Source organism: Brachyistius frenatus, unplaced genomic scaffold (assembly GCF_029030835.1).
Source record: "Brachyistius frenatus isolate BFR_SWC_R1_liver_20210118 unplaced genomic scaffold, ASM2903083v1 Contig_196, whole genome shotgun sequence".
In the NCBI taxonomy this organism is placed as follows: Eukaryota; Metazoa; Chordata; class Actinopteri; family Embiotocidae; genus Brachyistius; species Brachyistius frenatus.
This window is the reverse complement of record NW_027210795.1, coordinates 184,981-209,169: the sequence shown is the minus strand read 5'-3', so window position 1 is coordinate 209,169 and position 24,189 is coordinate 184,981. Positions and strand designations below refer to the sequence as shown.

Below are 24,189 nucleotides of genomic sequence, written 5' to 3'. Positions count from 1 at the left end.
TCATGTGCTATTAAAAAGAGCAATGGAAATTAAATTGTTAAAAACAAAGGACTGAGAAATTGGACAAAAAAACACGAGAAGCTTTGCTAAAAAGTTCATAGTTCTTTTATTGAAGCTTTTGTTGGAAATATTTTTTTTCCTGCATGACAGCAAAGTTAATTAAGGTGTCAGTGGAAAAATAATATACTTTAGAGAACAAACTGATATTTACATATTAAAGTGCATCCAAATTTGAAAAGGTCAATTCAAGTTAACCAAAGGAAAAGCTGCAGAATAGGTAGTGAAATATTGTTAATCTGAATTTAACAGACTGTGAAGCATATTAATTTGACTCTGCTGATGATATTTCCATCCCTGCTGTGAGCTGTACTGTTTTTAAGCCGTCCCCAGGTGAAATAAAAAATTCGGCCCCAGTCTTGGCATGACTGAAGAAACCTTTATTTCCAGCTAAATGTGCTGGCAAATTACTGCCAAACAAAATGAGTGAGAAGTCACAACAGATGCTGTGTTAAAATCAGGGACGAATTTGTGGCACAACTTACTGAATATTTGTACTCGGCAGATGAAAGCAATATCCCAAATTCATACCTCACATCCTAAAGTTTCACTCTAATGAGACTGACAAAGGAATTGCCTATTAAAGATAGTTTTGACAAAACGTACTGTACGTGCATGTCCAACTCTGTGTCCCTTGGGTGCCATTAGAAAGGGCGACTAGGTTGGCCTCTATTCCCAGTCAGGCGCTAAGCTGCTGTAATTTGTGGCTTGAGAACAGTGAGCAGAGGCTGTCCCACCATGTGGCTGTGTAGGGGCCTCGCGGAGCCACGATAATGAGACAGGTTGCCTCATTAAAAGCCATGAAGCTTACACACAAAAGAACCTGACATCAAAAGCCTCCACGCTGCCTTCAGTGTGCCTCTGCGCACATGCTTTTAACCAAAGTACTAACAGCATAGTATTAAAGTCACACAAAAGATCTGTGCGCTACTGCACCCACTGCCATTTGCTGTTGTCTGGCACCTATAGGCAGCTGTGTGTTACGCTGGTGGAAATAATTAATCATTCTTTCATGTTGTTAAAAAATAAATAAAGAGAAAACTATAATTACTGTCCCGTGGTTGCGTGCCTCCGCCAAACCCCTTAATTTTCAGTTTGAATCCGAATCTGTCGAGCCTTGTAAATGAAGAGAATTTGGGTCGATAGAGCTCGTTCTGATAAAACACAAAGTTGTTGCCATGACAGCAGACGACGCTTCAAATATAGATGTCGCTGTGAAAAGAAGCATCTTCACTCGAATGGCACAGAAGAGATGTGCAATCATTACAGCGTCAAGATGGAGACACAAGATTGTGTTTGTAGTTAGAAAAATAGGATTTTCATTCATAAACAATAATGGATCGTATTCTTCAAATGAAACATGTATTTTCCTTGTTATTACTAACTGGTTGACTTTTGGTTGGTGTGAAGTGGAAGGGGAAAGTTGAATGTTAGTATTTAGAGTATAAAAGCCTTCTCAGAGCACCGAGCATGTCTGCAGACTGTCTGTGCAGACAGTTTTCTTCTTAGAAAGGAGGGAAATCATTTCATTGAAGGAGGTTCAGCGTTTCTTCCACACCACCAGCAAAAACAGGCTAGGTCAATTACGCCATTATCTCCACTGAAAGAGCCAGCGTTGAGCCGTGGCGGCTTACCTGCTGCATCGGGTGGATAAACAACACTGTTTAATTGTTTATCGAAAATAACCTGTTGCTGTAACGCTGTTATTATGCTATCAACAAAGCGTGAGATTCTTTAGAAATGCTGGAAGGAGATACCAAATACACAATTTCAAAGAGGATTTTCTTTGTGTTTTTTTTTTTTCAGGCTCTTTGTTGTGCTCAAGGTTTCTACTTCTCTAATCCGGATGCAGTTAAGTATCGTGTTTTTCCTCGATAAAACCTCTTCCGATTGGGACTGTAATGTTTGAATAGCCTATTTTGCTGATCACTAATCACATTTTTCTTTGTATATTCTTGGATGGGAGTGCAGGTATAAAAACACATCTTTTGAAGAGCTTCTGCAAAAACAACCTTGAAAAAGCTCTTCTGTTTTTTTTTTTTTTTTTTTTTTTATAAATACGAGACCTCTCCAACATCACGGCAGGATAACAAGATGGAAGAAGTCATTTTTAATACACGGTTGCTAAGAATGAAGTAAAAGCATGAAATGAATGTGGTGCTTTGGTGTGAGGGACTTTAAGATGCCTTTCTTTTACCCGTTACGGTACATTGCATGGATTCCACATCGTTTCAAACTCAAAGAAAAGATTCTCAGACTCTTGAGTGAGCCGTTGAAGAATTACTCTTCCTGTCCTTCCTCCTTAGGCAGTTTGCCATTGAGCTGAATGGAGTCACCGGGGAGGGGGGAGGGACGGAGGGGTGGGGGGGGAAGATTGATGCTGTGCGACTGTGACAGGAAGCAGATGAGATGCACTCCGACAGCGCCGCTCTGCCACTGCTGGACAGCAAAATGTCAGACATCATATGTACAGACACGAATGCGAGGTGAGGAGTCATGTCTGTGTTTTATGGTTTAATGGGTTTCAGAGTGTGTGTATACGTTTCTCCATTTGTTGACTGTCGACATGGACATTGAGTATGAAAACCATGATGCAGGATATTCGGGGGTTTCCAGGATGATGAAAATTTAGAGTCACTTTTCCTTCTACTTTTGAGGTGCGTAGTGTGGAGCGTCCAGACGTGGGTGAGCCGAGGTGAGCCTTTGTGGGTCCGTCACTAGAACAATTCAAAGCCTCTCGGAGATCCTCGGGCCATGAGGAGGGCAATGAGGTATGGATTAGGATAAGCAGACGCACTTTGCTCAGGCATGAAATGCTTTCCAAGGAATGTGCACAGAGATACGGAAGAGGGAGAAAGATACAGAACAAAAGTGACAGGAAGAAGAAGAAGACGACGACGACGAGGCGGAAAAGGTGAGTGAGTCACCACGCAGAACACAAAACTTATTCTCTTGTGCTCGTGGCGATGAGTCACGGCGGATTAATGTACAGTCCTTTTTTTGTGTGTGTGAAGTTTTTCATTTTGGTCGTATGATTTAAAGTATTTGTGCTAAAACTGGTCAGAAGTCCACCTTTGAAGGGATGTCACTGACTTTGCTGAGACTAATGTAGACTGTTTCTGTACCGCTCTACTTCTTTGTAAACTACAGTGATGGGAGGTCCGGCAGCAGCAGTAAAGTGATTTAGGTAATCGGCACAAGCGTGTTGGAGTAACCCACTGACTACCTCATCAGGTGCATCTACGTTGCTACGTTAGTTTTATCTAGCAGAGTTTGCACTGCACCTCATTGTGTGTGTTTATTTTTGACGTTGAATAAATAAATCCAAATTTCTGAGCACCTGTCACCGTCGGTAACGTGTCTCACATTGTCTCACCTAAACGTTCTCTATGTCCCACATTTGGCTTGTTGAGACCTGGTCCCCCTACGTGGACACTACGCCCCCAAAAATACATCTTTTTGATGCCTAATATCTAATTAATGACGGTTTATTTTCTGAAGGACCTCCAGAAAACTAATAGACCTCCAGTGGCTCTCAGTGGTATTGCCGTTTTAAGCATTTCGCATTGACTTAATTTTTCAGACCCCAAAGAGACATCCACTTTTATATACCAGCTCTCGTAACGGCATTTGTCAATCTTCTTTTAGGTGTATTGCCGCCCCCTGTTGGTGGCCGTAATGCATTACCACCAAGTGAACGTTAAAACAACACATTTACAAATTAAAGTTGTTCTTCTCTTTGTATTTGTATAAAAAGGAGACCTTGGGAAGGATGTCTGTCCTTCTCCCACACTGCATGAATTAAACTGAGTCTTTAATTCTTAATTAGCAAGTCATGGACAGAAGAATGAAAAGAATTTCCTCTGATTGTAGAAAACAAGACTTTAGAGGTTGAAAAGATGAACTCGGCTATAATAAAATTATACGGAGAGCTTTGGATCTAGCACCAAACATCAATTTGAATTCTGCTTAAAGTCAATGTATGGCGACAACACAGCGAGCACTGATAGACACTAAGGAAGACTGTCCAACGGAAAATATTTTACAATGAAATGCTCTCATTAAAATGATTTGGCCATCAGTCTGAAACAACTGGAACTTCCTGAAAGCTGTGCTCTCAGCAAAAAAGCTACGCTGGCACAAATCCCCTGCAGTAATGTGAAATTAAACTTTTTACAGAAATGCATTTGCCGAGAACTTCCATTTTAAATGGTTTCATCTGGTGCACTTAAAGTCTGGCGCTCTAATGGATTACTTTATGGGATGTTTCCATAAGCAACAACACTGATGGATGAACTCTGGAGCAGAAGTGCACACCTGAAAATGGTGTTGGGTGTGATGGAGATCACCAAGCGTGTCTTTTTTTTTTTTTTTCTTTCTTTCTGTGTAGTCTGCCAACATTTCTACCAGCTTCATTTTACTGTGAATTCAACGTGTTTTGGTGCCTTCTGTTTAAAGCAAACAATAACCACGCTGATGGCTTGTGTCCAACACTTTTGTGCAGCTTCGGCTTCCTCGACTGTCGCAGTTTGGAATTTCTTTTAGATCAATTTTCCCTCCCTTTCTGCCGCCATGGCGACCGATGCGTGTGGAAAGTTTCCAGCATTTTGCACTAAATTTTGGACCGTTTATTTATTTTATTTTTTTTGTACATCATCCAGGTGCATAAAGTACAAACTTCTGCACTGAAAACAGTGAGTGTTAGTGCATCTAGTATTCTGGTATCAACAGCTCATGTCTCCTCATGAAGTTGAAATATTCTTCGCTGACTTTTAACCTTTACTCCTTTTTCAGGTCTGTTTGTCACGCACTTCCTACCTGGACTTGACCTGACTCGTCGTTGTAAATGTCAGCGCCGGTGAGCAGGTGAGCGACGGCCCTCTGAGCCTCACTTTTTTATGACAGGGTGGCAGCGTCAACGCGAGATTAATCGCAGGTTACCGGAGCTTCTCCACTCGCACACTAACATCACCTCAAGTCTCTGTCACTCCTCGCGCATCAGTAGATCCTATCACAGTTTTCCTGTGAATGACAGTGTGAAAGCATCAGTGATTTCAAGTCTCTTCATTCTGAGCTAGGCCTGCTGGTCAATCTGAACTGGGTCAGGCTGTTTTTGGTAGCAAGATCTAATCGTATCTTTTAGGCCACATAAACAGGTTTTATCTGTTGGAGAGGAGAGACTGTTGTGTGAAAAGTTGAACAAAGGACTTTGATTTAGTAACAAGTGGTGGAAGTCGAAGTGCTTTAATGTGACTTCTTACTTCAGAGCTACGATGTGTTCATCTTTAAAGCAATCATTTATATCATTTTAAACAGTTACATTGCAACTTGGTTTTGAGGTATGATTAGTAGAAAACAAAAGAAGGAGATCATCACAGCAAAGTTCAGATCACGTTTCATCTGCCGCTCACCCTTCATTTCTTTCAGAGCATGATGAAGGTGATGGTGATGGTGATGAGGGCAGAAAAGCAACAGGGCACACATGGTGTGGAGGCTCCTGCTGAAACGTACAACATGCTTCATGCCAAAGTGTCCTTGGACAAGACGGGATTATCTCCCAGGTAGTTTTCTCCCTGAAGGTTAAACAAAAAGATCAATATGCCTCTTCATACATGCAGCACCAAGACTGGAAACAGGACCAATATCCAACTATTTGAGAGTGCGTATATTTATTTTTTGTATCCGACCAGTATTTATGCCGAGCTAAGCTTCACTGTTCGGCTGAAGGCTGCAGCTTCATGTTGAATGACAGATGAGAGATTGTTATTGATTTTCTCATGTCTGTCCTGGCAAGAAAGCAAAAAGGAATAAAATGCCAAACGACTCCTTTAACAGATTCAAGCAGATAGAGTTCCTCCATTAAAGCAAAGGGAAGTTGTAATATTGTGAAGATCAAATCACAAAACAAGAAACAGAAAGAGACCCAGAGATAGATGAGCTATAAAAAGACAGATCTTAACTGAAATGAAATAAAGCTAGAAACCTGACATTAGTCTGCATGCTGTTTATTGTTGTGTTGATCTGGACATGTGATGTAGAGTATGCGAAGTTATAAGATACTTGTGAGTTATGATATGGAGGGTTGTGGTATTGTCATACTGCAGAGATCAATCGGAAGATATTGCATTCCAACAATAACAATAATAAACACCACAGCTGTGGTTGTGGTGTTGAAATAAGGAGCCGATGGGGAACAGGATGGAAAGATGCCGACACAGATTATTGTGATTATTCACATTTTGAATCCTGGTATGAATAACATCCCTTTTCTTCACCACTGAGCTCGTGATGACAAAACGTCCCCTCGCAGTAAAAAAAACATTATCTCTCATAAACAACATTAACAGAAACTGTGGCTAGTGGCGCATAGATTTCTATTATTTTTACGCTTTCAGACATTACAGATTCAACCACCATAGCGAGATTCACTGAAACATACTGAACCTCCGGATACTGCATGTGAATTCAGCACATTAGATCAACGTACCGGGGATGAACGCAGAACTCAGCTCGCCCAGGTTGACAGGATTTGTAGTTTCGGCGTTACTGAGATGAAATGTGAGCGTAAAACTTTCTCTAAAGACTCATCAGATCCTGAGTAAAAGCTTGAAAATGAAGATTGACTATATAAGTGCTCCTTTCTGGGCCGATTATCAACATGGTGGATGCAGTTCATCGCTGTTGGATGATGCGCCCTCTCTTTTTGAGAATTTCTCTCGTCTTTCCTCAGAGAGGCAGATGGAGGCGTTCAGCGGGTGGTCCTGAATTGCAGTAATTAAAAAGACACAGACAGCCCAGCAAGGCCAACCCGACATGAGAGAAGGGCACCGGCCAGGCAGACAGGCGGCGCCGGGGAGAGAGAGGATCACGTATTGAACATCCTTCATCACTTCTCTTTTCTGCCCTTTTATTTTCTCTCTGGGTCAGGCAGGTTTAGCCGTGTAGAAAAGGTGTTTAATAGTTTTTCTCTCGGTGGAAATTTGACGGCTGCTGCTGCTGCGGCTACGACAATCCTGCGCTGCACCGGCCTTGCATATTTGAAGCCTTGATACCCTTTTTTGGCGACCAATAACTCAGATGGGGGCGGTGAGCGGACGAGCAGATAGGGAGGGAGTGTGGACATCTTGTACACGGTGTCCCCAGCAGTGTCTGTGTCAAGATACCCATGAGCGCATACACACAACACACACCTGCACAAACAAGGACAATGGCGAGTCAGTGAGCCAGAGGTGGGAAATAGGGTAAAAAAAAAAGAAAAGAAAGAAAGTAAAAATCCAGCATATTTACATAAATATCCCACTGTGAGTGTGTGCATTGGTCTCGTGTGTCTAAACACGGAGAAATAAATTCATTCAATTCAGTGAAAACGATTTTTAAATGTCAAGACGTATAAACACTGAAAAGAAGTTGCCTACTTTGCACGTTACTCAGTACCTGCAAAGCTTTGCAAATGAATGAAGTGCCTCACTAAGAAAAGAACGAGTCCAGGGAGTCGTACAGTGAGGTCAGAGTTGCTCCAAAAAAACAAAGTGTCATTTTTGCACTTCAGCTTTTGTATGAATTAAGTCATCTTGATATAAATAGGTAATAACTGAACTTTAGGGGTGCGAATGTGTAACCTTTAGACAGCTGTTTCCTCCTAGTTCTAGTCTTTACACTAAGCTAAGCTATCTAGCTTCTTGTTTTAGTTTGGTATTGACAGACAGATATAAAAGTGTTATTGATCCTCTATTTTAATTCATGGCAACACAACAAATAAGTTGATTTTTTGAAATGTTGACTTGCCTCTCTGGAGACTCTATTCAGGTTTTATACCCCATCATGACTTTATTCCTGACAGATTTATTTTTGCCTATAAACCTACAACGACACTGTAATGTTTATGTCACATAAACATAAAACCGACAACCTCCACACCATTTCCAATAAACCTTTCCTTTCACAACAGGCACGCACACAAAGCGACACCAACACTCACACTTGGACAGGTTGGCTCGGGTCAAGGTCATTGTTGTTGACGCAGGCGTGTCTGGAGAGTCGGTGTTGGATGTCCTTAAAGGAGTAGAAACCACAGTTCCACAAGAACAGCTCAATCACAGTTGCCTTCCATCTAATCTGTCGAGGCAGCATTAAAGCTGCGTTGTACGGAGGCAGAGCTCATGAGCCGTTTATCAGATATGGACACTTCTAAAGTGGATAAGCATAATGCATTCATAGCTTTAATCAACTTCTAGTCTTAAAAATCCAACCGTCATCAAAAGATCTCAAACCAGAAAAAGGAAAACCCCCGGGAGTCTTATCGTGAATCCACTGAAACAGTACGAGGTGTTGACAAATGGTTAAGTCAGAAAGGAGTTGTTGCTTTGGGGGCTGGAGGGAGACCGAAGAAGACGGATAGATAAACATTTGTTGCACATCAAAGCCCGGCAGAGAGAAGGACATCAGAGGAGTCGATTATTTCAGCCGCTGTGGAGAGACGCATGCCGAGGGATCAGCGAGATTAAAGTGAGCTTCTGATCGTTCCAGGTCGTTCTGCTGGATGTTTTTTTCCTTTTATAGTGACGAAGGCTAATCTTTGATTTGGCTAATGACAACGCAACAACAGCGACAGCAGCAGTATTCCACTAAATGAGGCTCATTTACCGCTGGTTCAGTTCAGGAACAGCTCTCGACTCCAAACACAAAGACTTCCACTTCGGGCATGGAAAAAAATAAAGATGGAAAGATATTAGAATTGCACCATGCATGATCTTTTTTTTTTTTTTTTTGCCAGCGTATGGGTGCACAATTGGGTCAGGAGATAAGCAAGCCCCCGTGGACAGATGCAATCCATCTCTGATTGTTTTGATGCCCCCCCCCGCCCCTTCTCTCCCAGGCACACACGGATCAGACAGTGACCTGAGGAGGAGGAAGAGGAGGAAGAGGAGGAGGGCTGAATGATAGTGGGCTTCATTGCTTTCTGGACATCTGCTATCATTAGGACCCTTTTAAATATATGATTTTGCTGGATGGGTTGAGACGGATCAAAATAAAATAAAAAAAAAACCATCTGGCTCAGTGATGTTCACTGGAAAACTGTTATATTTAGATTTTAGTATTAAAGGTCACATACTGCATTTGAGTTATTGATCTAATTTAAATTGCATATAGGATTAAGCATGTCATTATTTTGATTAGACTTGTGTGATTTAATCAATCAGGTGTGTTGCACAGAAAATGATCAATATGAATCTTGTAGGGTGGTAGCACACGCGCGTGTGTGTGTGTGTGTGTGTGTGTGTGTGTGTGTGTGTGTGTGTGTGTGTGTGTGTGTGTGTGTGTGTGTGTGTGTGTGTGTGTGTGTGTGTGTGTGTGTGTGTGTGTGTGTGTGTGGACACCTGCACCTTTCTGTGTGTGTGTGCATGTTCATAAATACAATAGCTACACTGTAAACTTTGTGCAGGTCAGCGATTCGGCGGTAATGATGAGCCAGGTGTCGTCCTTTGGCCAGCTGCCTGGAAATGGCATTAGATTAGACTGTCCAGGCCGGGAGGAAGGTCGGGGGAGGGAGGGCGGGGGGGGGGGGGTACACGGTGCTGTCTGGAACATACGTGTTGGGATTTTCATGAGAAGCATCAATCATACCACCGACATGCAGCTCCGAGATGCATTTATACCAAATATCAATATGACCGTTATGTGCGAACCAGCCTCTGCTGCTCCGCAGGATAAAGTTCAGCTCTTTATTCTGTGAGGTCGCCTCATCACGTTGGATCATATCATCAGTTTATGGCTTCGTTGTTTACTTTTACAACGTATTTTAACGTCGGTTTTATTTATTGGCTCCATATTTGATCTCTGCGTTATTATTTATTTTACAAAAGTCCTATCAAACTACTTTTACTGACCCAGTTGTTCCCAAACTTTTTGACTTGTAACCCTGCAGAGTGCAGCAGCTGATCTGTAAGGTGTGTGTGTGGGGGGGGGGGGGGGGCACTCTGGCTGGGAACCACTTTTTTACACTTTATATGCTGTCGTCGGCAAAATAACAGCATTACTGCAAATCTCTTAGCAAAATTAATTTGATTACTGACTACGACATCAGCAGCCAAATTTCTCCTCTGACCTTCTGAATATGAGCCGGTGCCACAAATGACTGTAAATGAGGGAAAACACCTGCAGTATACTGTACAGGTATTTTAGTAGTGTATTTCTCTGGTGATTTGATGGGAGTTTATGGGGCAGATCAGCAACCATCATCTGGATTAAGGACAGCCGCCTAATGCCAGACAAATCACACGCACACACACACACACACACACACGCACGCACGCACACACACACACACACACACACACACACACACACACACACACACACACACACACACACACACACACACACACACACACACACACACACGCACACAAGGGTCCCAGTGAAAAATAAAAAAACATGTCACTTCAGTAGTCTGCTTATCTGGCCCGGCCATGTCGCTTCTTTCCCCTGTGAGCACAAAAGCAGCCGAGGTGTTTCATGTTCTGCAGATGAGTTTGGTGATAGCCTTCGCTGCTTCAGCCTCACCGGCGTTCAAACACAGAGACAGCCGGCGGTGGTGATAACCACGGTAACCGTCCCCTCTACACAGACAAAAGACATGCCGCCGGAGGTAATTAATGGGTGTGTGAGACACATACGACCACACAAAAACAGGATTTGATTCGCCTCCTGTGACTAAACAACCCTCCTCACCGCCACCTCCTCACACACTCCCTCACACACTCCTCACACACTCCCTCACACACTCCCTCACACACTCCTCACACACTCCTCACACACTCCCTCACACACTCCTCACACACTCCCTCACACACTCCTCACACACTCCCTCACACACTCCTCACACACTCCCTCACACACTCCACTCCCTCACACACTCACACACTCCTCACACACTCACACACACTCCTCACACACTCCTCACACACTCCTCACACACTCCTCACACACTCCACTCACACACTCCCTCACACACTCACACACTCACACACTCCCTCACACACTCCCTCACACACTCACTCACACACTCCTCACACACTCCCTCACACACTCCCTCACACACTCCTCACACACTCACTCCTCACACACTCCCTCACACACTCCTCACACACTCCCTCACACACTCCCTCACACACTCCTCACACACTCCCTCACACACTCCCTCACACACTCCTCACACACTCACTCACACACTCCTCACACACTCCCTCACACACTCCCTCACACACTCACTCACACACTCCCTCACACACTCCTCACACACTCCCTCACACACTCCTCACACACTCCCTCACACACTCCCTCACACACTCACTCACTCACTCACACACTCCTTCACACACTCACTCACACACTCCTCACACACTCCCTCACACACTCACTCACACACTCCCTCACACACTCCCTCACACACTCCCTCACACACTCCCTCACACACTCCCTCACACACTTTCACTCCTCCCCCCCACCGTCCAAAACCGACCCTTCTTGTAGCCACCTCCTCCCTCCCCTCCCTCCCTCCCTGCCTCTCACACTCTGTGGTCTAAGCTGCATGCTCACTGTCCCGAAACATGATGAACCATTCAGCCCTATGGGAATTTCTCCTCCCAGCTTGCTAGCGTCAGCTACATCTGTGTCTCAGCAGCAGCAGCAGCAGCAGCAGCGTGGCAGGCAGATTAACTTGGCTCAGGCTGCCTCTCCGTGACATTCGGCTTCAACTTGACTGAGAGGCGGCACAGTTCTTCTCGCTCAGCTCACACGGGGAGGAAAAAGTTCTCTACTGTCCTCTTTCTTTAGCTCCCGAGAAGATTCTTCATTAATTCATGAATGACTGAGGACGGATGCCCTGCAACTTGAGGATACTTTTCTCTTGTGGACACGCCGAGGCTGTATTGGATGCAGGGAGCGTGATGCTGCACCGTGCGCCTCCTGAGCAGTGATGACCGAAGCCTTCTGGAGTCCACCCTCCTCCTGCTCTTCGTCCTCGTTCTCCTCTGCCTCTGTGCTCACACTTGAACCTCTCTGGCATGCGAGGGTCAAGTCAGCAGGATTTCTCATCCACCACCATCCTCCCTCCGACTGTGTTGTGATCCTGTTCCTCAGTGCCACACTTGACCTGAAGGCTTCACAGGCAAAACAAAGGGATTAATGATGAACTTTGCTCTCACCAGGAGACGCAGTCTTCCCTTAAACAGAAGACCGTGAGATTTGATGAAAGTCAACTGTGAGTATATTCATCTTGGTTGTCCCCCCCCACCCCCCTTTATGTCAGCAGCTTGTTTCAGAGTCTTCAGAGACTCATGACTGATTGAATGTGCACTTTTTGATTAATGCACAAAGGCATGACCTGGATTTAAGAGGAAATAGCGTCATGTGTGCCCAAGTGCATGTCTGAGAGGTCTCAGCATGTATTTTTAATGTAGCCTTTTACATTAATGAATGCAACAGAGGATGTGCTCTGCAGAAGATGTGAGCGCATCTGTTCTTCTGGAAGAATTACTGTATAGAAAAGTGCCACACCAGACTGCATATATATCTATTTAGCCACATATTATTCCTAAATTGTAGCTACCAGTTATTTATTATTGATTACCGTGCAGAAATATGTATTTTCATAGGTTGTAAGTCAGTAAACAACCTCTTCACGTAGTTGTTTATTTTCCCCTTCACTCTCTTTCTTTAATCTCTCATATTTATGTGAACTCTCAATCTACCAGTAGTCAGTATCATATTTCTGTCACACTGTCTCCTCTTCAATGTCCTTTTTTTTTTTTTTTTTTTTTTTTTTTTTTTACTTTCCCTTGATAGATCTGATAATAGTATGCAAAATATTTTTTAAAAGAAATGGTATTTTAATTTCTTCTGCATGGTTGTGAAATGTTAAATTCATTTTTCTTTAGATGCATTTTAAAAAAAATCTTCTCTCCCATAAAAAAACAAATCGATATCTCAAAAAGCTAAAGCCGTGGCTCTCACCTCCCTTTTCTCCTCTTCTCTCTGATTAACTGGAAATGACAAAACGGTGAATGATTACGCAGTGAAGCGTGATTTTAACGAGTCCGTCCAGTCCCCACAGATCTTGTGAGGTGTTAGAACAAATGTAGAAAGGTGCTGGTGCTTTTGGAAAAAAATCCTTGAAGTTAAAGCTGCAACAAAAACAGCAGCTCGGTGGGTTTGTTAAAAAGCATGACCAGAATGTGTTGTAGTTTCTCACAAGACAATATTAGTAGTATTATCTGTTGATCTGGGAGTTGCCAAGCTGGAATTTACCATTCAAATTAAAAAAATAAAATAAAAAATAAAAACTCAGCCCATCATCCATGTGTTTGTGTGTAATCTTATGAATGTTCCCTTGAAGCTTCCAAAGCCTTTTGTTTATCAGCTCAGAGGAAATTAGCCAAGTTGGGAACGAACATCAGACAAACCGGAGGTGCAAATGAAGGCAGACAGACTCGGCCAGATGATTATCCTGAAGATGGGGCATTAATGAAATGTTGTAGTCACTCATAAAACACGACTCCTCCGGGCGTTCACTGTTATCATTTTATTCCCTTCAGCAGCTGCCGAAACCACCGTGGTGTCCTTAAGTAGATCGTAATATTCAGCTAATGGTCACATTTATCGTCGCAGAGATGTGATTGACTTGTTTTAAATTTAGAGTTGAGTAAATGTTTGGCACCAAGTCAACAAAATGTAGAGTTACACATTACTAAATATTCGCTCTTACTCTTTTATTTTCATCATCATCATCCTAACGTAGGTCTCTTTGATCAGCCAGCGTTTTGCATTTTTAACCTCCAACACTTAAAACATTGATGAATATTTCAGATTGCATGTTTAGGAGCGGCTCTTCAAGCGAGCATTTATAATCTTCTTTCTTTCTACTTCAATGCCCGACAAACAGAATGAGTCGAGCGATATCTAAGGTCCTTGTCCAGAAAGGTTTTTAACCTCGGGTCAGCGGACCGACTGCAGGACGCACCGACCGTTGTGCCAAAGGAGCTCACGGTTGATTTGCCATCATACATCCTCAGACGGAGACACATATGGTGTCCTTTGCCTCCTTCGCTTTGACTCGCGTCTCTGTTGCTTTCTCCTTTCTCCTCTTCTGATGGTCGCTCTCATCTTCTCTCCCTTTCGTTCACAAATGCCACAAACGCACACGCACACACACACACACACACACGCTATTGGTTTTCTTGTGGTTTTTTTGCTGGGTAAAGCAGATGTGTTGCAAGTAAAGGCGTGTAAAGAAAGGTTACATGTGACTGGAAGCTGGCCTGGCGGTGGCCAGCGTATACAGCAAAGGAGCGCTGGTGGCCGGCTGCCAGAGGACCTGCGGGAAGCCAGCCTTCATCATGGCCGCCTCTGCACTCGGCATGGAGGCTCAGGGCAGATTTGTGCTACCTGTTCTCACACAGAAACTCGAGCACTGTTAATCACTGGATCAGTGACCATTACTTATGCATACTGAGCGAGCGCGATATTTCCCCATCAGGGTCGGATCCTCTGAAATGCATAGGTAATAAGGGGAGACTTTTGGCAAGAGCAACAGCAAGGTATCCTTTGCACTGTTTGACACTGATTCATTGCAGCGACTGCAATGAAAATTATACATTTCATATACGGGAAAAAAAAAAACGCGCACACATCGTGCTTGAAATCCTGCAGCAGTATCTTTGCTCTTCAAACCCCCACCCTTTTTTTCCCCAGACGGTGTCACGAAGCTCTTCCCCATCATGCGTCACATTTAATACCAAACCACATTTACAAAAGTCCAAAAACAGGCCACAACAGACCGTATTCACTATTTATAGGGATGCGGACTCCATGTTTACCCTCCTGAGCTCAGAGTGTACCATTAAAACGCTTCCTGCTTCGATTTAGAAGCTATTAGCAGGCTTGACTTGTTCTACCTCTTGAGGTCAAGAGGTACTCGTGTGTGTGTGTGTGTGTGTGTGTGTGTGTGTGTGTGTGTGTGTGTGTGTGTGTGTGTGTGTGTGTGTGTGTGTGTGTGTGTGTGTGTGTGTGTGTGTGTGTGTGTGTGTGTATAAAAGCATAGAACACAACAGTCATCAGTGAGTCAGGAATATCCTCATCTCTCAAACGCTGTACCTGTCATTATCAATTAATTATTTTTACAGCATTGAACATATTCACTGCTGGTTCACTCGCATCCACTTTTTAAAAATTCTGAACAGAAAAAACAACATGGTTTATATTCTGAAATTTGTCGTAGAAAACTTGGCCTGAATAGAAGCCGAGTCCACGATGAGAACTTAGCAGGGTAGCGCTTTGAGCTAAATGCTAACGTCAGCGAAGTGAAAGTTCATCATCTTAATTTAATGATTGCTGATTAACGGTAAACACACTGAAGAATAAAGACTCATTCCTAAAATGTTTTATTTCACTACTGCTAAGAAGAAAATTCACAAAACAGCAACTTAAAGCAATAACACATTTGCTTTAAAAAAAAAAAAAAATCTATCAAACCATCTAAAAACAATGTGAAATGGTTCTCTTGATGCTGTGCTCAGCTTTAGTGAGTTTTAGTTCACTGTTCACTAATTGTCAAATCCATAAACGTTCTTATTTTTACCCTCACCTCTCATATTGTTATGTATTTTCTAAAGTAAAGCTCTAATAACCCAGTGTACATTAACCAGGTGACGGGAGACAACTAGGTGAAGACTATTAGCAGAGAAGAGCTAGATATTTCCTTTGCTCTTTTTTTGTTGTTGTTGGAGATCAAAACAGCTAAAAGAGTGAATATTATAATACAAACATGACTCCAGATTAAAGCCAGTGTTACTCAATAATTGCAGCTTGATAACAAGTTCACAGTTTCAACGCAAGGTGATTGTATCTGAATGCTACAATCCTGTTTCCCAAAAAGTTGGGATGTAAATCAAATGGAAATGTAAAAGAAAACATCGAATGTTGAAACTGGGACATTTTATTGTTTCATGAAAAATATCTGCTCATTTTGAATTTGATGTCAGCGACACGTCTCAAAAAAATGATTCATTTCTTCTGACCTCAAGTAACCAAATAAATCTGCTTTAGGTTTAAGTCAGCATGCTCCCTGTTCACAAATCCACATCTTGATATTTACTTACGATGTTTACCCTGTCCACTGCCTTGTTTTTTTAAAATAATATAATAAATAATAATCGCAATAGTTGTTGAAGTTTAAGACTTTAAGATAAATGTCCTCCTTATCGTGGCGCTGCAGGAAAGTGTCCATCAAGGAATCTCAGTATGAAGGAATCGGTCTCGGTGAGATGTTTCCGTCCAGTGTGGACCGACTGCCATCGTGTCATTAAAATCTCTTTACAATGGTGACAGATATGGAAAATTCACACCATCCCTGTTTTAACAAAAGTATGTTGACTTTACATGATCATTCTCTGTTCTCTCCAGTGGATGAAGAAGCTCTCGATGCAATTACAGTAAAAAAAAAGAAAAAAAAAAAGAAAACTTTACAAATTTGGAAATGGCAGAAGAAAAGAGACTCTGCGGACTCAAGGCTCTTCTTTATTTAAGTGATGCGATATGAAATGCTATTTTAATATACCAAGATGAGGGACAATCTGAGTCCCGCAGGATTAGGCAGTTTGGGAAGAAAAAAATGGGTCTTAAAGTCGTAAACATGACGACTGAGACACGTCATCAGCATGTAAGAGAGGCAGAGTTATGCCAAGTAACCTAGAGCTCTCTGTTCAGCACCTCGGAGAAGATTTAGCCAACTTCCTGGACTTAGACTACATTTTCTGAAGCTGTGCGGTCCTGCTTTCCTCCACATTTGTTCTACTGCAGTGTTGTGATCAGAGCTTTCCTCCACTTCTGGTCTCTGATATCTCTGCCTACATGTGTGTCGGTGCTCTGGCCAACAGCCTGCAGGTTCAGGTATTACCCGCATGGAGGATTTTCTCTGTGGAGGTGATCTAAGTCTCCCAGAGGGGATTTATGCCACTGCTGTACTGGTCGTTATCAACGGTTAACGTTATCAGTAAATGTGAACGCTGAATTTGAGAGTTTTTAAGGTCACACACGGGACTCAGATGCTGGGCCGTTATACAACAATTCGCTAATAGTAAGCAGAGCAAGTGGCGTAGCTGAAAATTCCAACGTCACGGTGCCAAGTTGGCTGAAATATTTCCAGAGGGAGAGGAGTGTCCGTCCTGGAAAGATGGAGGATGGGAGTGAGAGCTTACTCATAGTGTGACAGCGTGGATCAGTGCAACACAACTAGAGGCTTCTGCCTTACAGGCTCGACTGATTGAATGGGTACAAATTAGAGCTTTGTGAAATGGACAAAAACAATATCCATTTATTTTTTTTATTTTTTTAACAAATACCTCAATATCAATATTGCAGAGGCTGACTTTAGTGCTTTACAGTCACGCAGCTTTAAAAACCAGAAAAAGACAGCATTTAAGTCATATCACAATATTACAATATTCAAAATCTATGACAATATCTTGTTTCATATCACAATTATCGACCTAACGTTGATACATTGACCAGCCTTTGTACAAACCGGCATCATTTGCTTATGGAAATATCTTCTAATCCAGGCGATTTAATGCTGCTTCAACACATTTAATAAAAACCTTCAAGGCAAAATCAAGAGCACATGCTACCGTCATGTGTTTGTAGGTCATGAAAAGCGAGGCTTGGAGCGGTGACCGTCTCCTGTGGGCCTGGCACGGATGGTCGCTCGCTCACTATTGATTGTAGTGACCAGAACTGATGAACGAAAAGTGCCTTCAGACCACCGAACTGACCTGAGAGTGAGCTTGTGAGTGAGAGTGTTACTGCAGGCTATCGTATGTAAAGAGGGCCCTCTACTGGTTCAGAGGCTGAGGGTGGAGAATCATGTCTGCTACTTCCACCACTGCATGGATGTGAAATCCGCAATGCTCCATGATGGATTCTCTGCTCAGTATTCCTGGACTGGTTTGTTTACGTGTTAGCGGGGAAAACCAAACTTAAGGCTGAAACTGGCCTCACAGAAAATGTTTTCTGCTTGTCTGATTTTTTTTTTTTTAATGCCAACTTAAAAAAATAAAACCCTGCAGAAACGACAAAACATGGCTGACAAATTAGCTGCTGAGTTTCAAATATAGGAAAACATTTGGATGTTTCAGCAACTTCATTCCCAGGACTGCCTCTTATCATTTAAAAAAAATTTTTTTTTACACTTTCAACAATTTTATGGCTGAATGTGCAGCAGTGGCTCCCTGAGAGTTGATTTTCACTAAAAGAAGGCTGGTTGGTTTTCTTCCTACAGTATTTCTTTATGTACAATTTGAGGGAAACTATCTGTTTACATTCATGAGGATGTTCGAGTGATCAAAAGAACAGCGAACGATGTGCTAAAGTCGTGTCGCTGTACAAACATACTTTACATACCCCCCCGCACCCAACCTTTTTAATTTAGGTCACAAACTATAATTATTTGCATCACTTTTCCCTGCATATTATCACAGATACCGTGTTACCATCTTAGCAGACTATCAATAGTTTGTGGACTGTTCATTAAACAGCCCAGATGTAGAGTAATACATTAAATCGTGTTATGACCCGGATTTTTGAAATGGTCCACAGATGTTTGCAGGGATTGCCTAAAGTGCTCCATATGGGTATGCAGTTACATGTCAATGTACTCTTCAGCTACTATATAATGCACATGTTTTAAATTTAGTTATAAGTAATACATTCTATAAAGAGGAAATGTAAATAAACATGAATATCATTATCTTTATTATTGAAGTGAAACCAAGTGCGATGATTTAGTGCTCAAAACTGCTGAATTGATGCCATCTTGTGGCAGCGATAAATATTTACATCTCCTTTCTTTTCCTTTCCAGGAGATCTTCCTGGAAAGGAAAAATCCAAACACACCTGTGATGGTTAGACGCCAATAAGCACACAAAGACCAGGGAAGGAGGAAACATGGCGAACTCCACAGTAAACACCAGCACGATGGATATCCAGCTGGTCACTCACAGTCTCTGGGAGGTGATCACCATCGCGACTGTGTCAGCTATTGTCAGCCTTATCACCATTGTGGGAAATGTTCTCGTAATGCTCTCCTTTAAGGTCAACAGCCAACTGAAGACGGTGAACAATTACTACCTGCTGAGCCTTGCAGCTGCTGACCTCATCATAGGCGTTTTCTCCATGAATCTGTACACCTCTTATATATTGATGGGCTACTGGGCCTTAGGGAACCTGGCCTGTGACCTGTGGTTGGCCGTGGACTACGTTGCGAGTAACGCCTCCGTCATGAACCTGCTGGTGATCAGCTTTGACCGATATTTTTCCATCACCAGGCCTCTGACCTACAGGGCGAAACGGACTCCCAAACGAGCTGGGATCATGATAGGTTTAGCCTGGCTGGTGTCCCTCGTTCTGTGGGCCCCACCTATTCTCTGCTGGCAGTACTTTGTTGGAAAAAGGACCGTCTCCGAGAGGCAGTGCCAGATCCAGTTTTTCTCTGAGCCCGTAATAACCTTCGGGACGGCGATCGCAGCTTTTTACATCCCCGTGTCGGTCATGACCATCCTCTACTGTCGGATCTACAAGGAGACAGAAAAGAGGACAAAAGATCTGGCGGAGCTTCAGGGGATTAACTATTCTACAGAATCTGGGGTGACACAGCCTCAGAAGACCATCATCAGATCTTGTTTTAGCTGTAAACTGAGGTCGACTTCCCATAACAGGAACCAGGCCTCCTGGTCATCCTCCAGCAGGAGCAACGCTGCCAAATCAGCTGCTGCCACCAATGACGAGTGGTCCAAAGCCGGGCAGCTGACCACCTTCAACAGCTACGCCTCCTCGGAGGACGAGGACAGGCCCGTGTCTCCGGGAGGCTTCCAGGCCTCCTTCAGGAACCAGGCCTGTGAGGCCAGCAAGAGCGGAGTGGGCAGCGAGAGCGAGCAGCTCAGCAGCTACGACGAGGACAGTTTCTTCCAGACGCCACCTAAAAGCAACTCTCAGAAGAGCAGCAAGTGTGTGTCCTATAAGTTTAAACCTGTGGCCAAAGAGGCTCACGGGGAGCACCAAAGCAAAAATGGAGACGCCAAAATGGCGTCGTCAACCTTCTCTTCGGCCGAGTCCATGAGCGTCCCGTCCACGTCCTCGACGTCTAAGCCCATCGACGCTACGCTGAAGAACCAGATCACCAAGAGGAAGAGGATGGTGCTGATCAAGGAAAAGAAGGCGGCTCAGACTCTCAGCGCCATCTTGCTGGCCTTCATCCTGACATGGACGCCGTATAACATCATGGTGCTGATCTCCACCTTCTGTTCGGACTGCATCCCCCTCTCCCTCTGGCACCTGGGCTACTGGCTGTGCTACGTCAACAGCACCGTCAATCCCATGTGCTACGCCCTTTGTAACAAGACTTTTCAAAAGACCTTTCGCATGCTCTTACTCTGCCAGTGGAAAAAGAAAAGGATCGAGGAGAAGCTGTACTGGTACGGACAAAACCCCGTGGTCACCTCCAAGCTCACATGAACTCTTTTTATCAAAATAGTGTACAACAACGGCTGTAAATCATGTTTATACCAATATTATTGGCTTTACCGACTTGAATTCGACATATTAGGTGATATCGAAAGTAAAAAAAAATATGATATGAAGAGGCCTGTACATCTTATAGTGTTGCTCTTTAATCAGTAGGTCTGCTATAGTTTATGTTAATTGCTTCTAAAACTCTGGAAACTGAAGAACTTCTTACACTGTGTATATAGGTTCTAAAATACGAAGAAATACAAGTGTTTTCCCCTCAAATTAATAGTCATAATGGTACTGTATCAAAGTTGCACACTTTGGATATCTGCAGGCTGTCGGGAAATTCAAATCGGATCATTTACATTGTATGTTGGTTAAAAAACGCCCTCAAACTAATGCTCTTACACCCAAAATGTCACGACACACGCACATCTGCTAAATTCTCTACGTATTGTGTTTGTCCCGACGATGCACATTTTAAAAAACTGCTATTTTTTTTTTTTAAAGGGCTAATACGTGTTGTACTGATGTCAGACTCTGCACGCTAAGTCAAGATTGTAACTTGAAGATAATCTAAGCCTTTTCACATGTGCCATTGTACTTCGTCAGATGAATAGATGTAGATTCCGCTTCGTGTGTTTTCACAGTGTATTGTGCATTTTTTTTTTTTGTCCTGCAATATGTATGTATCATAGTAATGATACATAGATTAAATGTCGGGCATTATTAAATCACCTGAATTAAACACTAGTGTCAACAGTTTCAAAGACAAACCCGGTAATCCGTTTATTCTGACTACATTATTAACTTGCGAACAATGTCAGTGTTTACATGGAAGCGGTGTGACGGACAGAACACGCTGTTTATGAAAATCTCTTTATTACTCTTCATCCTCAGGATATTTTCTTTTTCTTTGAGCTTTGAAATACAATGTTTGTTTTCTCTGAATTACTGTCACTTAAATCAAAATATCATCATATCCTCAGTGTGTTTCTGGCAAACTTGTAATGTACTGTTGGGAAATAAAATGCTGTTTGTTTGTGAGGTGTTCCTTTGAATGGATGATGACATGCAAAGGTTTGTTTGGTATTATGTGTCATAAGCTATAATGTCATGAAACACTTTTTTTTTTTTTTTTTTTGTAACTGTGATGAACCAGCTGTCTGCACTTGCAATATGGTGAGTGAAAAAAAGATGCTTCGCTTCAAGTATATTTGCTGTACGATGGGGAAAAAACAGCGCGATAAAACTGTACTGCATTTTTATACTGTGTTTCAAGTTTGTGATAATTTTTGGTTTCTTCTGAGTATTTTGTGATTATGTCCATATTTCTGAATAAAATGTGGTAAATTGAATGTCTACCATAGCAGCTTTTACAAATTACATCCCCCTCTCCCTCCCCTGCGATGTCACAGTGTCGTGTCTGATGGGCAGATTATCTTAAAGAACCTGGGAATAATGTCCTTATAGCTCGTCCTTCCTGCAGTCTCCACTGTGAATCAGTTTCACTGTGTCTGAAGGTCTCACCATCATCCATGCGTACTTGCAAAGCCGCTCCTTGTTGCAGTCCTTTTGCCAGTAGATTACATTCCTGCGGTTCAGATTGGCACCAGCGCAGGCGTCGTACCACCAACCTCCTCCTGGCACCCCTTGAAACTCCAGTTTGGCACAATTTTGGAAGTAGTTGTCATTGTCTCTGTCTTTGGTGGTGAATCTCTGGTTGTCATGCAGGTAGTTCTCCGTGTCCAGGGTCAGGGCGTCTACAGCGGAGCCCTGGAACAAGCCCAGTCTCAGCCTGTAGGCGGACGACTCGTCCTCCACCAGGAACGGATCGTACTCCCCCATCTTGGTGACGGCATCTCGGTCCACAAGTTTGACTCCGAGTTTATAGCGCGCAGGGCCGCGGGTGAGCTGATGAAGGTATTCATTCCCGAGCCAGTGATCCCCGGTGACAGCTCCGAAGCCCTCCTTGTACTCGGCCCAGGTGCGATCAAAATTCACACTGCTGTTGACAGTGATATGCTGCACTACGGTCCAGCCTCCCTCCTGCATGGCACAATGGGCCACCATGGGGGAGTCACCTGGTTGGATCAGATATATCCCGTCTCTGGCCTGGCCTGAAGCGGCCATCAGCATGTCATAGCAGTCTCTGGGCAGCACTTTAGGGCAGATAAACATATCAGCCATAACTGAACTTGTAAAAGGTAATTACACTGATTGTTTTGGCATGTCTTTGTGCTCGGCTAAGTTGACAGCAAGCAGTAGATTCATATTTAATGAACTAGAACGGTATCAATTTTCTAAGCAAACTTGCAAAATGCAGAATGTCAAACTATTTTTCTAAAAACACTTTGTACAATTCAGCAATATCTAACTTTAGCACCTCCTTGTGGTAGTGTATGTAACTACACTGTGGCGTGTTGCATTGATGGCATCAGCAAAACAGCCCTGTTTCTCAGTGTCTCCCAGAAAAACATGGTAAAACCTCAATGAACTACTGAACCTTTGCAACTGTTTCTCTGACAAAGTGTCTCACTTAGATTTACAAATCACTCAACACTTATCTTTAATGAGTCATTGAGCAATTTGTTTTCCACAGATTGGAATTTGACCCGCACCCACACGAACAATCCACACAGATAAACTGTGATGAAGCAATTAAAAGCAATCAAGTGGCTGTCGCCCACAAAATACATTCTGTATGTTTGAAAAATGATCATCAAGTTATGTGCAGTTTACTTCTTAAGAACTGTAAAGTTCGTTACTGAAACACAGCAAAAAGAAAAGTAAAACTGAAAGTGAAAGTCCACACAACAAATACCTCTCATTCCACGGTTCAGGACCAAGTTGTGCTCATCCAGAGGAAGGAGCTTCAGGTTTTCAGCTTGGAGATGCTCCACGTCAAATCCAGTCACACTCAGCAGCAGCAGAGCCGCCGCCAGCAGCCGGCATCCCAACTTCATCCTTCACTTTCTTCTGCGGTCAAACCAACAATGTTTAGTTCATGACACAAGTGGATTAAGTGAACTTAATTAACTACAAAAAAAAACAAGACTGCTGAGCAAATATAAAATCATTATACTTACACGGTGTAGAAAACGGCTGTTCTCTGAAGCTGAATCTTCTCCCGGTGGGTTCTACCAGTCTGACCGAATTAAAAGCGACAGAGCGCAAACAAGACTCTTCGAGTTCACTGAAATGCAGGTTCTTTCACACAGCTTCCACGACCCACTTACTGCTGGACTTCAGCCTCAGGTTCACACATCACGATGACAGACACCAACCCTCCACTTATCTGTGTCAAGTGAGATAAACCCACATAAACCCAAAGCTCTGCTTAAATCACTTCAACAAGGAATGAGGCTGAAGTCCGGCTGAGTCGGCACCGCAGGGTCTCAACTTCAATGTTTAAAGAGAATTAAAGCACAGTTTTAAGGAAGCTGTGGTTTTAGTGTTTGCATCAGTAAAACAAAAATATATGAATCCTGTAGAAGCAAGAAGGGGCCGTTTTTGTTGGAACAAATATTGATTTTAATACGAGCCACAAATGTAAACATTTAAAATACAAAC

General features: G+C 43.0%; 2 protein-coding genes across 3 annotated transcripts; one reads left to right on the top strand and one right to left on the bottom strand.

Moving 5' to 3' along the window:
• Positions 1-4,874: 4,874 nt before the first annotated feature.
• chrm5a (cholinergic receptor, muscarinic 5a) lies at positions 4,875-20,912 on the top strand. Of its 2 annotated transcripts, none has more exons than XM_069718687.1 (2): positions 4,875-4,923; positions 18,972-20,912. In XM_069718687.1, exon 2 carries the CDS (start codon positions 19,057-19,059, stop codon positions 20,620-20,622), a length of 1,566 nt encoding a protein of 521 aa, XP_069574788.1. In that variant the 5' UTR covers positions 4,875-4,923; positions 18,972-19,056; the 3' UTR covers positions 20,623-20,912. The 2 variants fall into 2 exon arrangements, with proteins under 2 accessions (XP_069574788.1, XP_069574787.1); XM_069718686.1 differs by lacking the exon at positions 4,875-4,923 and adding an exon at positions 11,700-12,319.
• A 569-nt stretch (positions 20,913-21,481) lies between these two features.
• LOC138632841 (fibrinogen-like protein 1-like protein) lies at positions 21,482-23,829 on the bottom strand. The gene is made up of 3 exons (XM_069718689.1): positions 23,706-23,829; positions 23,441-23,595; positions 21,482-22,778 (listed from the first exon to the last, which is right to left on the bottom strand). The coding sequence occupies exons 2-3, from the start codon at positions 23,580-23,582 to the stop codon at positions 22,084-22,086; spliced, it is 837 nt and encodes a 278-aa protein (XP_069574790.1). The 5' UTR covers positions 23,583-23,595; positions 23,706-23,829; the 3' UTR covers positions 21,482-22,083.
• Between the last annotated feature and the right edge of the window lie 360 nt (positions 23,830-24,189).